The 15,407-nt window shown below is 37.7% G+C and overlaps 1 protein-coding gene across 2 annotated transcripts in view; it reads right to left on the minus strand.

Annotated features, from left to right (window-relative positions):
- Positions 1-15,407, minus strand: part of LOC150106272 (actin-binding LIM protein 2-like) — a 614,582-nt gene that overhangs the window by 159,099 nt on the left and 440,076 nt on the right. For both annotated transcript variants that reach the window (XM_090392297.1, XM_090392298.1), the window contains exon 13: positions 11,706-11,845. In XM_090392297.1, coding sequence (XP_090248423.1) covers positions 11,706-11,845 — 140 coding nt within the window. The remainder of the gene's footprint in view (positions 1-11,705; positions 11,846-15,407) is intronic.

Consider the following 15,407-nt stretch of genomic DNA (forward strand, 5'->3'; position numbering starts at 1 on the left):
GATAATATCATAGTGTAGATAAGCTTTGTGTCACAGCGTAGTCAATCCAGTGTAGAGGACCAAACTTAAGGTAAACAAGATTTTTTTTTAAAACCAGTGCAGTCTAAGGAATGATAACATTAAAATCGTAGACAAAAAACCTAAATATATAAAGAACAAAAAGAATATAACAATAATAATATTTTTACAAATGGCTCAGTTGAATATAATAAAATAAATTTTACAAATAACACAGTTTAATAAATAACAAATAAATTTTACACGTGCTGTTGAAAAGGTTACATACTGCATATCACATTGATGTACTAGATTGCAGGAAATTGATGATGCTAGGGCAGGGAAGGGGATGTAATGGTGGAGAGAAAGTGTTGAAGATGGTAAAATAGCTCAAAGAATTACTTGGATATTGAAAACCACATTAAGGAGTAAAGATAGGAAGGTCATTATCCCTCTTTATAAGGCAGAGGCGTAGCTGGGGGGGGGGGCACTTTGAACCTTTTTGAAGTTTTGCAGTTAATTCTAAAATACAGTCTCGAGAACTCATTTCCAAATATTGTAATACTACTATGAATTTTCCTCATAATTGCTGTAAGTGTTGCTAGTTGTAAGAGGAGTTTTTCTAAATAAAACTGATTAAGAATTACCTATATTACTATGAAATAGATTTCGCCAATGTCATCGACGATTTTGCTAACAGAAAAGCAAGAAAAATAACATTTTCGAATCCTGAAATTAAAGTTTTACTTCAAAAATAAACATAGTGTTTTAATTTATTTCTGTATACGTTGTTTTGACTTTATGTAGTATTTTTCGTGTGTATTGAGAGGGGCAGAAAACTCAGGGACAGCCCCGGGCAGCAAAAGCTCTAGCTACACACTGCTATAAGGCAATGAATTCAGCTTGTTTGTTTTGTTTGCTGGTGTTTTATGGTGCATGGACAGCTATGGTCATGCTGCAACAGCAAGTTATCAGAAGTACACAAGTTAAAAAAAAATAGTAAAATATGACATAAACAGATATAGATAAAAATGTATATAAATTAAGTTGTAAAAAGCAATGCATACAGAATCAAGTATATAAAAAATAGATAAAAATGGGGATAAAATGATCACTGAAAAAGTGTAAAAATTTCATAAAACATAAAGGTATAAAAACAGTATATACAAGAGAGGACTATAAATAAGAATAGCACAAATGACACCAAATTATATTTATATGATAAACGACTATCAATACAAAAATACATTCCAGGCTTGGTAGAGATAATTATTAGTCTCTTCCAAAATGACTGCCACTGGGATAAAAGTGCATCTCTGATAATCTGCTGGCAGTCAGTGTATGGCAGAGAATGGATGTTTAAGAAACAAGCTGACCCGGCTGCAGTATTTGCAGCCTTGTTTCCTTTGATCCCAACAGAGCTTGGAAGACTGGTATTGAAGAGGCAAGAAGTGCTTGGCAGTGGAAAAAGTAGCAGTATGAGAGATGAAGAGAGAACGGGAAAGCAACGGGAACAGGGACGTGGTAGGGGGGGGAGCCCGAGTGGACAGGGAGACATGGCACAGAGAGAGTGGATGCTGAAAGTAGCAGTGAATGTGCATATGGAGATGGAGTATATTGCAATGTGGGTGTGGAAGTTGAGACTGAACAGATATATGTGGTAAGTGGTGATAAAGGTGATTGGACAGGTGTGGTGGAGAAATCACAACTAACAAGTGGCTTGGATAGGACTGATTATAGACCAAATTACTCTGTTTGTTTACAAATGCCAGAAGTATCAGAAGGGAGATGAAATGGTTTCACTTATTGAAATTATTTGACCCAAAATCATTGGAATAAGTGAAACATGGTTGAATGAAGATGATATTCTAATGGGAATAGAAATGGAAGGATATAGTACTTTTTGCAAGGAAAGAAAGGACAAGAAAGGAGGAGTGCAGCTGATGATAGCAGGGGAATTATATCCACATGGGATTGACATGAAATAGGAAAATAGTGGCAATGGTTAAGAAGGAGTGTGTCGTGATGTGGTGATTAACAGGAAAGATATGTTTAGTTTGATGTTCCTACAGGCCTGTGATTGTAGCAGGTAGTGATGAAGAAATGCATAAACAACTTGTGCTAGTAAACAAAGGAAGGGTATTGATGTTAGAAGTGCAGCTTGCTCCACCTTTGCCACGAGTTGCCTTGGTGTTGCACTACTTACTGGATAAGATAGTACAACACTATATTTAGTCCTGAAGATATTTTCAGGCGCAAACTTTGTTTGCTCTCACTGGGATAAAGGATTAAACTAAATCTATTATAGTCTAACCTAGTGATAAATAAATTTTCAACATCTTTCTCTAAATCCAGAGTAATTTTTAAAAAAGGTGATAAACCTTTTGGCAACTCCCATAGGCACAGATGACTTGCTACTGCTTCTGCCTGGTATCTCCAGCTCTGGGCCTGGCTCCCACTGAAGAGACCTCAATAAAGGTCGAAACTAGTCTGGGTAGATGGCCAATCCCTTTAATGCATAACAGTATACATATCCACATAGGAAATGTGTTTTGCATTATGGGAGATACTGGGTTAGAAGTGCCTGGTAGCTTGCTCCACCTTTGCCACGAGTTGCCTTGGTGTTGCACTACTTACTGGATAAGATAGTACAACACTATATTTAGTCCTGAAGATATTTTCAGGCGCAAACTTTGTTTGCTCTCACTGGGATAAAGGATTAAACTAAATCTATTATATTAAAGGAAGGGTAATTATTATGGGCAACTTTAAGTATGGTGGTATTAAGTATGGTGGTATAGAATTAGAATGAAGAGATGGCATTTGAGAATAAAGAAAATGAATATCTCGAGTTCTTGAGAGATAACTATCTCAGGCAGCATGTATGATCAACAGTTTTAGATCTGATCATTGCATCAGAGGATGTAATTGTGAGTGGGGTTCTGCACTTTCCTCCAGTTGGCGAGAATGATCATGAAGTGATCACCTGGGTTGCAGCTAGCCATATGCAGACTTCTGTGAGGAAAGGATATATGTGGAAATACAAGGCTGGTGATTATGTCAAGCTTAGGAGATAGCTTGGAGCTATCGCATGGAATGAGGCATGGAGCAGTAATGCTGCATAAATACTGCTTGTGAACTGAAAAAGAAATACATGATGACATCAATGTATTTGACCTATGGAATATATTCCAAAGGTCAAAAGTTTGAATAATGTAGGTGTAAAATTGATGAATGAAGGGCTTAAGCATGAAATCTGGAAGAAGAATATACTTTGGAGGTGGTATAAAATGAAGAATAGTAATAAATAATCAGTTACATGAAAGGTACAAAGAAAGAGCCAGGGGAGGAGAGTGACCCAGTAAGGAAAACAAAAGTGGAGTATGAGCAGAAATTCGGAAATCAGGTGAAGAAAAACTGTATAGAGTTTTTTATGATGAATGATGAAATGAATGGTAATGAATGATGTTAATGGATCACAATGGCAGAATGGTAACTTCTGCAGAAGACACTGTTGAGGTATTCAGGGATCAATTTATAAGGGTGTTTCATCCTCATCAAGATGGAAACATAAGGAACAACCTAAGTGCAGAGGACATAGGAGAGGATGGCATAATTGTGAGTGAGCAGGAGGTATTTGAGGAAATAAATAAACTTCATGTCAATAAGGCGATAGGTTTGATGACATATCACCAGAGATCTTAAGGGAATGTTCCAGGGAATTGGCAGTAGCACTGGCATGCCTGTTTAATAAGAGTGTTGTAACAGCACAGGTTCAAAGGAGCAGAAGGAGAGTAAAATTGTTCTACTGCATAACAGTGGTGATAAGGCTGTAGCTTCAAATTATATGCCAATTTGTATATCTGGAGTTGTAGTGAAGGTACTCGAGAGATTGGTGAGAAGTAGGATACAGAAGTAGGTTGATAACAGCAGTATTCTGTGTAGTTATCAGCATGGGTTTGTTAAAGGGAGAACATGTTTCACTAACTTACTTATGTACTATAACAAGGTAAAAAATACCTTGAACATGGGAGATGCATATACATTGGCATACTTGGATTTTGCAAAAGCTTCTGATAGACTGCCACATGACATCTGGTAAATAAATTGAAAGACCTGGGATTGCATAACAGACTTCTGAGTTGGATCAGTGACTGGCTGTCAGATAGGTATCAGAAAGTTGTATATGGGGGTACAGTATCCTGAAAGAGGAAGGTCACTAGTTGTGTACTGTAGTGATCAGTTTTGGGATCGTTGTTGTTCAATTTGTACGTTAATGATATTGGGATGGGTTTAACTAGTGATATGCAGCTATTTGCAGATGATGCACAATTGGAGAGAGCAATGAAGAGTCAAGTAGATGTTATGACCTTGCAGGAGGACTTGAATAGATTGCATGAATGGGCAAGTAAGTGGAACTATCAGTTCAATGTAGCAAAGCGTAAGGTTTTGAGATTTCATCATCATCATCATCATCAAATTCCTGCCATGTACCCTCAAGGGGTGTACAGGATATGACAGTACTACATGAAAAAATTACATCATTACTAACTTCCTATCTACAATTTTCCTCCAAATCAGTCTGTTACTTGTCAGGACTCCAACATTATCAGATCTTATATTTCTATCGTCTAAGGCACTTTGTACCGTATCAATCCACCTATATCTTGGTCTTCCTCTGGGTCGTTTTCCTGCCAACCTGGCAGAGAACACTTGTTTTGCTAATCTTTCCTCTCCCATTCTATTTAAGTGACCATACCATCTGAGATTAGCTCTGCTAACGCATTCCTGGATGCCGACAATGTCAAGTTCCTTCCTAATATCATCATTTCTAATATGATATTGCCATTGATGCCATCTGTTCACGCCTCTAATCTTTCTCAGGACTCTCATATCTGCGGTCTCTAGTCTTTGGTCAAGTGTTTTACTTCTGACCCAGCTCTCAGATCCATAAGTTAAAATTGGTTTGAAGACAGTCTTGTATACAGCTAATTTAGTGTTCCGACTAATTTCTTTCTTATTCCATATGAATTTATTCAATTGACTTCCCACGATACCAGCTTTGCTGATTCTGTTGTCTATTTCTATATTTAGTTTACCATCTTCAGTAAAAATTGTGCCTAAGTAGCTGAAATGTTTTACTTGTTCCACAGGTTCTCCATTCACAACACAGTTGACATTTTCAATGATTCTGCCTATTTTCATTGTCTTTGTCTTTTTATTGCTGACCTTCATACCATATCTATTACAACAGTTATTCAATTTAGTCAGAGAATCTTGCAGACTTATAGCGGATTTATTTAGAAGTATAACATCATCCGCATAAAGCAAAGAGCTGACATTAACATCTCCAATTTTGATATCAGGTTTAATACCACATTCCTTCATAATGTGATCCATATAGATAATGAATAACAGAGGGGATAATGTACATCCTTGTCTCACACCAGATTTAACATTAAACCATCTTCCTGTACTTCCTTCAATTCTAACTGCTGACTCACAACTCAAATAAAGACTAAGTATTGCTTGATATAATGCCCCATTGACACCATATAACTGCAGCGTATTGAATAGCTTCTCTCTTGGCACCTTGTCATATGCCTTTTCCAAATCGACAAAACTTAAATACAGATCTTTGTTATATTCCCATGCTTTCTCGACTATTTGTCGTAAAGTGAAGATCTGATCCTGACAGCCTCTATTTGGCCTGAATCCAGCTTGTTCTTCACCAAGCTTTTCTTCCACAATTCTTCTCAACCGTTTCTCAAGTATACTTGCATAGATCTTGCCAGGAACACTCAGTAGGGAAATACCTCTGTAATTCTCACATTCAGTTTTATTTCCCTTTTTATATATGGGTACTATGAGAGCTCTACTCCAATCATCGGGAATTCGTCCCTCTGTCCAGGCTTTCTGAACTATGCAGTGCAGCCACTGTAAGACTCTTATACCACCATACTTCAGCATTTCTGGTCGAATATCATCTACTCCTGCTGCCTTTCCACATTTCAAGCCTTTGATGGCTTTTTCTACTTCAAGTATGGATATGTATTCCTGACTGCATGCCTGGTCAGTGTTTTTTATCACGGTGCTGTCATCACTGCTTGTTTCATTTAGCAGTTTTTCAAAGTAATTACTCCATACGTCAAGGATATCTTTTTCTCCTGTTTTCATTTCACCTTTATCATCTCTAATTCCTTTTACAGCACTCTTTCCTCCATTCCTAAGCTTCTTCAACAACCTCCAGAATATTTTGCCACCTTCTTGATATTTATTTTCTATATTCTTGCCAAAGTCCTCCCATGACTTTTGTTTAGCTAGTTTTACACACTGTTTAGCTTTCTTACATTTGTCTCTGTATTCTGTAAGAGTAAAAGCTGACTTATTTGCCAGGAACTTTTGATATGCTTTCTTCTTTTCCTTCACTGCCTCTTTAACTTCCTGTGTCCACCAGGGAGTTCTGATTTTTTTATCTTTGCACACAACCTCACCACATGCCTCTCTGGCAGAATCAATCAATGTTTCCTTCAGAGTTTGCCACTGAATCTCCAAGGTTTGATTCCTGTTCTCAAACTCTTTCATTTTCTTTTCAATAATATTTCTGTATTTTAGTCTACAGTTTACATCTGAGAGCTGCTCAACTTTTATTCGCTTTAAAACTTTCTTACATGTTATTCTTTTCAATATGAAATTCAATTTTATCCTGCTCAAGACTAAATAGTGATCACTTCCAATTTCAAATCCTCTGTACACTCTGGTGTCCTGCACCAGGGAGAAAACATCACTATCAACAATAACATAGTCAATGAGACTTTTCTTATTCCTAGCCTCTTCTCTCCATGTGAATTTGTGCACATTTTTATGTTGGAACATGGTGTTAGTAATAACCAGTCCATGTCCTGAGCAGAAATCCAACAGATATTTGCCATTATTATTAGCTTTCCTCTTTTCTCCAAATTTTCCCAAAATATTTTTGTATGTCTCACAATCATTTCCTACTCTACTATTTAGATCCCCAACAAGGACCAACTTTTCCTTTTTCAATGTGTCAGTTGCTTTTTCTAAAGCCTCAAAAAATTCCTCCACTTCTACCTTAGTAGAACCTTCTGTGGGACCATAGGCACAAATAAGTCTCATTGTCCAGTTCCCCATTCTCATATTTGCCCACATTACTCTACTTGAGACTGACTGCCATTCAAGAAGATTAGCCTCGTATTTTGTGTTGAATACTATGGCTACTCCTTCTTTTCCTTGATTGTTATTGCCTGAATATAACATTTTGTATTTATTGCTCAGAAAGATCTCACCAGTTTTGGTCTTTTTTGTTTCAGTCACCCCTATTATGTCGATCTGGTACTTATCTAATTCCTCAGCTAGCTCCATTTCTTTGCCATTCAGGCTTCTTACGTTGATAGTACCGATCTTTAACTCTGGTGATGTTGAGTTGGGGTTTGTTTTCAGATTTGTTCCAGTAGCTGACTTTTCGCTGTTTGCCCTGGTTCCCTGGCGAAAACAACGGGGGCCTTGTTTAACCGGGCGACGCCCCAGCCGGCATGAAATTTTGTCATGTTGTACCATCATTTTTTATTTTGGTTTAACCAATAAGAATACAATTTGGTCGGCTAAATCCCAAATTGCCAGCCCATCCTCGTTCGTTCAGTATCAAAGTAGATACCCAACAGGGTGCACCACGAGAAGGTGAGGATTGGACATTAGGTCCGAAGCCCTGGTCGGTTCTCCGCATTCCTTTAAAGGCTATGTGGAGGTCTCCTCTCAGTTATACAGCTTTGACCCTTAAGCACCCTGGTTTTGAGATTTGGTAAGCAACAATGGGATGTGAAGTATACGCTTGGTGGGGAAACTTTAAAGGAAGTAGAGGAGATGAGAGATCTAGGAGTGATGGTGGACAAGGACCTGAAATTCAATGTTGCAAAGTGTAAGGTTTTGAGATTTGGTAAGCAACAATGGGATGCGAAGTATATATATACACTTCGCATCCCTTGCAAAGTGTATATATACTTCGCAAGGGAATACTTGCGCCTGAAAGTATCTTCAGGACTGGGGTAAGGTAGTACAACACCGTAAGGTAGTACAAATAAACTCTCAATATATACACTTGGTCAGGGAATCTTTAAAGGAAGTAAAGGAGATGAGAGATCTAGGAGTGATGGTGGACAAGGAACTGAAATTCAGGGGCCCCCATTGTCCAAGTTGTGAAGATGTCACATTGGGTAATGGTAATGATGCAGACTCTGACATGCAGAAATAGAAGTTATGATACCATTGTATAAGACCTTGATCAGGCCTAATGTGGATTATAGTGTATAGATTTGGTCACTAGGTTTTCATTGTGACGATATGTTGGAAAGGGTCCAGAGAAGATTCACAAAGGTGGTCAGTGGTCTCTGGAAAGTGGAGTACAAGGACAGATTGAGAGAATGTAAATGGCAGTCTCGTGAATAGGACAAGGAGGAGAGCAGATATGATTGAGACATATTAGCTAGTCATGGATTGTTATCAGGTTGACATGGAAGAGATTTTTCATAGAATTGGAGAGGGAGATAGAGCAAGAGGCCATCACTGGAAACTGTATAAGGAGGGTGTGAGCAGAGTGAGGAGCAGGTTCTTTGCATGCAGAGTGGTTGTAAGTGGAATGTATTGCCTGAGTGTATTGTGAATGTAGACACACTGAATCAATTTAAGACACAGTTGTATGAGCATTGTGTGCGATAGTGTGTACCTCTCACGATGAGTCTCTGACTCCATGGAGGCTAGATAATAATAATAATATCTCCCTGGTTCAATGCAATATGTTGGCACTATGTAAGCCCTCTTTGCAATATGTAAGTAAACTGCTAGATGCCCCTGTGTGGCTGACTGTTTTTTTTTTCCACGAAGGGAGAATTTGTACAATATCCGACAGGCTGCCATAAAATCCTTTGGTTTGGAAGAAAAAGCTCTCCTACAAGCTCTAGAGATCACAGTAGATGACAAATCCATGACACCACTAACACTTCCAATGTGGCAGTCATACATACTAGCATGTGGCTTTTCTTTCAATAGGATACTGAAATTTTCCACCCTTCTGTTGTCTACCAGCAGCTCATAGAATTGAATACGCCAATTTTTTTTGGTGTTTCTACACAGACAGCTGAAAATCGAAGGCCCTAATGGGATCTTCTGCCATTTTTCCAGACAACATTCTATCTGCACAAATCCCACTAGAGTGTAATAACTTAACAGCCGAGCTGCATGCATAGAGCTTGCACTAAAATATATCAGAGTGTATCACTACCAAAGGTGCAATAATATATTATGCAAAACATAGACTACATCAATGCTCTCTTATGCAAGAGAGGCATGACATAATCTATGTTTTGTCAGAATCCATGACCATTCCATTGTAGAAGTGTTTCATTATTTCCTTTTGGTGCTATCATCTGGCTTTCTATGTTGAGAGGTTTTGTTTTCATCCCAATCTTGAATTTTTTTTTTATTTTTGAGAATTGTGGATGGTCAATATCCATTATTTCTTCTTCTTGTGTAAAATATCCAAGATGTCAAATTCCACTCCATCTAGGGCACTCACTATATTAATCGTTTTATCTTCATGTGGGGAAGCAGAAGTATATCCATGCTGTCTGTTGACAGGCCATCTAATAAAGGATCTGGAGGCATATCTTTAATCATCTGCAGTGCATGTTCCATTAATTAGTACGACCATTTTCAGCTTATCTTCAGGAGTGAGTTCATAAGGATTTCTCTCTTTCTTTTACTCAAATGATATAATGAGCAAGTCATATCATTTGTAATTGTAAGAAGGTAGGATTGACAAATGTGACAGGTTTCTGAACATCTGCCTTCTAAGCATATTAGGATTTAGCATATGTTGTTGCATACTCTGCTGTTTTTAACTTTTGTATTTCCTTTTCTTCCTTCCACCTTTGGCATGCTTGAACAGTTAAAGCATTTTGGTGTTTAGTTTTTACAGTCTTTTTTCTCATGTTCTTTACTGCTACATTGGGCAGAGCCATGACAGGCAGTTTGAGAACAACCACATTTCTGCCATTTAAAGTACTATAGGGAGTTTGGGATATAGAACAATACTTGACAGTTGAGATATCCTTTAACAGATGTTGGTAGTTTTGGTTTGCTAAAGGTAAGAATAATGTTTCTGGTGGGAACCAGATGCCTGCCCATCTCTATGTATTAGCATTCTTTTTATTGTTTGTCCTTGAATTCGGAGCATATCTCTTCACTGGGGACATCGAGGGGATCCCACTATGATATTATGACTCTAGAAAAGTTTCAAGTTTTGCGTGTTAGGGGAAAGGTAACTAATTTGTATTGTATTCCCTCAATAGATGATGCATGGTAGTTTTTCTGATTGTGCAACTGTAGCTGCTCCAATAAGGATATTTCCTGAAAGCAGTTTCTTTACAGATTTTGGAGAAGATCCCACCAATCCTTCCAAACCTTTCTGGATAAAGAAGAGTGACATTTTTCCGATTTCACTTGTAGTGTATAATTAAGAACAGTGTTGTGTTTGTTGCAGCTTCTGGTGTCTTTTCTTTCCTACTTTGGTTTTCTGTTGTTCATTCCATGGTTTCTGAACCTGGTTGAGGCTTGTTGCAGGCCCCTGATAAACAAGAGGATGAAAAATTATTCATTCTCAGTAGTTTGATTCAGCACCAGAGCTTCCCACCCACCACATGGATGCCTACTCTCTAGCAAGTGGTAACTGCACTCAGGAGTGGAATACCAGGGCTACCTCCAAATATGGGGTTACCACAGTACTGTGGTGCCTATATAGCATATGGCAAATCTTGGACCAGTTCCATGAGGAAGGAGATTCACTGAAATGCCCTTGCAGGTAGGCCCACTAGCCAATTATACCTGGTTGGGGCCATCCAGGACTGCCCGTCTTGCCAAAGCAGAAGCTCAAAGTAGTACAGGACTACTAGGATCCTCCCCTTTCTGAATATTCATAGGTCATCCCACAGAGGCAAGGGCAGTAAAAAAGACAAAGGAGAATAAGAATACAGAAAGAAACGCATAAAAAAAGAATAAAAAGGAAAAGGACCAGTACTATTGCTGGGAGAACCCTCTACCATGAACAGGTGCCTCACATGGAGGAGAAATTATTTGGCCACATCTTGACTAATATGCACACACTTGGTCACCTGGCTTTCTTTGTAATCAAGAGGTGGCAGAGAGGATCGAAAGATGAGTGACAAAGCTGGTGACAGGTCTGGAATGCTGCGTATGATAATCGGTTGTAGGCTGCAAAGTATAGGCAGAAAAGAGGGGAGACATGATAGAAACCTATAAGTTATTAAAGGGGTTTCAAAAGAATGACAAAATAATTTTTTAATAGATGATGAACAGAGAGAGAGAGAGACTTAGAGATCACTGATGAAAGTTGCATAAAAATGTGGTTAGTAAGAGTATGTAGACTAGATTTTTTGCTTAAAAAAATGGTGATTTAGTGGAATGGAATGGCAGAATTAGTTGTGAGTGCTCTGACAGTGAATGAGTGTTTAAGGAGAGGTACGATAGATATTGTGTACATTGTGATAACTCACAATGAGTCTTCAAGTCCATGGAGATATCCACATAATAATAATATACTGCATTTTGAAATATAAATGAAGGGTTATTTTAACAAGACATACCTAACAGTGGTAAGAAGAGAAAAAAGTTACCTTTCCAATTCCAGTAGCAATTTTTGTAAGCTCTTCTTCCTCTCGTTTAAGCTGAGGATCTTCTTCTGGAAAATGGTAGTCCTCATCCTCCTCTTCTATATCCATTTCTTTGGAACTTCCACTCCATCGTCTCCGGCGTTCTACATCATCACATAATCCAGCTAGCTAAGCATCAAAGTGACCACATGCAAAACACTATTCAAACATGCTTTCAGTACTAATCTACCATTATTAAACTGTCCCAATACATTTTATAGAAAACATATGCATTATTATATGCAAAAAAAAAATATACAACTGAAGACATTAATCCTAAAAATTACTTCTACATTTCGGATTGTAAAACAAAGCCAAATAAAATAAAAAAAAATACTACTTCTTGTATTCCTTAAAAAATTACCTACTTTAAGGGTTTTTGATACCAATGAAATTTTGATTTTTTTGCAACTGAAAGTGATAAATTGTGGGGGGGGGGGGGGAGAAGATACAATAGCTAATGAAGGTGATGCAAAGATCCTGCAAGATGATTTAAATAGAGTAATGGTGTAAGCAAGGATAACTATTAACAGGGCAACACCGAAAAGAACTTTGGGATGAAAAAGACTACAAGAAACTGATAAAACTAAGGATTTGGGAGTGATGGTGGAGAGAGAAAGTTCAGAGAACATATTGCAAAAGTGGGTAATATTAAACAAAGAATCACTTGGATGCTGAAAAACACACTGAGAAATCGATCTAAGTAAGATATTTCACCTTTTTATTAGGTTTTGATATGACATCATTTGAATACCGAGACACATGTGGTAACTTAGGTTTCTTGTAAATGCAAAGGTGATGAAGAGGATATTTGAGTAGCAAAATGAGGATATATGATACAAACATATAAGTTACTAAAACAGTTTTATAAGACAGATACAGAAAAAAATTTTCAATACATAAGCAGGAAGAAAACAGGAAAGTTGCATCTGGAAGTTGTGACTCCCCTGTTCTCCCCTTTCTCATTATGTATACCAGCCACCATTTTTATGAATGAATCATAGTGAATGAATTAAATAAGACCGTCAGAAGCAGTCATTAGTAGTTTGTCAATGACCGAATTTTAAAAATATAAGCACTGTGTGAGTAATGGTTAGAGTGGTTCTCATGCAACGAGTCTTGGAATATACGAGGGTGTGCTGAAAAGTCGTGATAATCACCATGAAGGAATTCATGTAGAACCATGTAACTTACACATTATTCTACATATTCCCCATGAAGTGTTATATACTTGTTTAAACAATGCTGCATCATTTGCAATCTTCTGAGAAAAAAGTCTTTTCCTTGATGCACAAACAAGTCCTCAGCTGCAGATATGACTTCATCATCTATGGTAAATTTTGTTCCTTTCAAATTTTTCTTTAAATTTGGAAATAGGAAATAGATGGGGAATTTAATGACACAGTCTGGCAAACAGGGTGGGTGAGGCAGACAACGAAAGCCCAAGTTGCGTATTGTCTGTTGGGTTTCATGAGCAGTGTGAGCAGGTGTGGTATCCTGCTAAAGCAACATGCCTTTGCACAGTTTCCCACTGTGTTTTTCCTTTAGTTCCTTCAGAGCTCTGAATAAACTGCTGCTGTAAGAGTTTCAACTTTTTTTTTTTTTGAGGTACTTGATAAGGATTACACCATCCACATCCCAAAAGACAATAGCAAGAACCTTCCCTGCTAACTTTTGGGTTAGGAACTTCTTTGACCTTGGAGAACATTTGTCTCCATTCCACTGACTAGTTTGGTCTCTGGGTCATAGTGATGAAGCCATGTTTCATCAACAGTCACAATATGAACCAAAAAATGTGCACCTGATTTCTCAAAATGATCCAAAATCCATTGAGATGATAGCACACATTCTCTCTTTAGGTTAGCAATGAAACATTTGGGGATCCACTTTGCTGAGATCTTCTGCATGTCCAGATGTTGGTGGATAATCTCAGCAAAGTGGATCCCCAAATGTGAGATTTTAGGGGACTGTGTCCCAGCATATCCAACAGTTGTCAGATGGGTTGCCAAAAGTTAAAACTAGCATGCTCCCAGGTCAGGAAGACCTTCCATAGTGATCACACCTGAAAACATCAATGCAGTGCAAGCCATAATCCTTGATGATGGACAAATACTAGCCAAAAACATTGCAAAGATACTGGGGATATCCAGGGAACATGGCTTGCACTGCATTGATGTTTTCAGGTGTGATCACTATGGAAGGTCTTCCTGACCTGGGGGCATGCCAGTTTTAACTTTGGCCACCCATCTGACAACTGTTGGATATGCTGGGACACAGTCCCCTAAAATCTCACACAAAGTTTGGTGAATCTCAGTTGTGGACTTTTCTTGCAGCACGAAAAACTTGATCACGACCTGCACCTCTGTGTCTTCCAATTTCTTCAAAACCTCTTACATGTCTTCTTATATATCCTAAAAGAAAAATAACAAATTATTACAATTTGTAATAATTAGTAATAATAAATGAAATATGGGGGTTAAAGAATTTTAAGATATGTTCTTTCTTGTGGTTATATCAGTTGCTTTAATATAATTTTTCTTCTATGTTTTATCAGAACTTTTCAGTCTCCTCTCATATAGGATTGGTGGTACTAGGGGCCCATACATGGAAGCTGGGCAAGAGTGTGGTTAGCAGGGGTGTTAGAACTAGGTTTTTTTACTTGGAGAGTGGGGAAATGAATGGAATAAGCTGCCAGAGTCTGTTGTGGGTGCTATGACTGTGAATGAGTTCAAGGCGAGGTATGATAGATACTGTGTGAATGTCGAATAGTTGCTCTTGACATGATGTTAGGGCCTCCCTCGATGAGTCTGTCGACTCCTTGGAGTTGCCGAGATAATAATAATAATAATAATAATAATATGCAGATACCTATGTAATAATCACAGAAATAACATTGCACTAAAAGACAAAATTATTAGTACGGCCTGTAAAATAGTGTATCTCTCCTAAATTAATAATTTTAATTTTGTTAATGAATTTTTTGTCAAATAAACTACATACAAATGATTAAAGTGACTCAAAACAATTATTGAAATATTTGAAAGGTGAAATATATAGGATCATTATTTCTTAAGAAAGATATTCCAGAGCATTTGTGATGGTGGTTTGCAAATAGTTTAAGCTGACTGGCACCTTCATTCTCTTCAACAATGCCAAATATTGTATTATACACTGGTGTCCAAATGCTAAGGAAAAACTACATTTTTTACCTGTATATGAAAAAATTTTCTCATAAGTACAGCCACATAAATTTATTGCCAGAATACTAATAAATTATATTACACAAAAAAGTGTGTTATGAATTTCATACAAATTAAATTACAATATGTTTTTGGCAAAAGTTACAAATTTCCTAAGGATATAGCTAAGGAATTAATGTAGAGTGCTTACAAAAAAACTATGTGAGGAGACATTTCAGTATGGAATTGTCCATCCTGAACTCTGATGCAACTCTCATAATGTCGTGCCATGCTTGACATCAAGTGATTCAGGAGTTCCTGAGGCAAACTGACTAACTCCTCCTTCAGAGCAAGGATAAGGCCTTATTTTTTTTCTGGAGGGAAATTCTGAGCAGAATTGCATCTCCCTATTGCATCCCAAATGCATTCTATTGGGTTGAGATCTGAGGAGCGTGCTGGCTACACAATTTGATTAATATCCAGTCTC

This window comes from Typopeltis vanoorti, chromosome 5, assembly GCF_054136105.1.
Source record: "Typopeltis vanoorti isolate ZY-2024b chromosome 5, IOZ_Tvanoo_1.0, whole genome shotgun sequence".
NCBI classification, from domain to species: domain Eukaryota; kingdom Metazoa; phylum Arthropoda; class Arachnida; order Uropygi; family Thelyphonidae; genus Typopeltis; species Typopeltis vanoorti.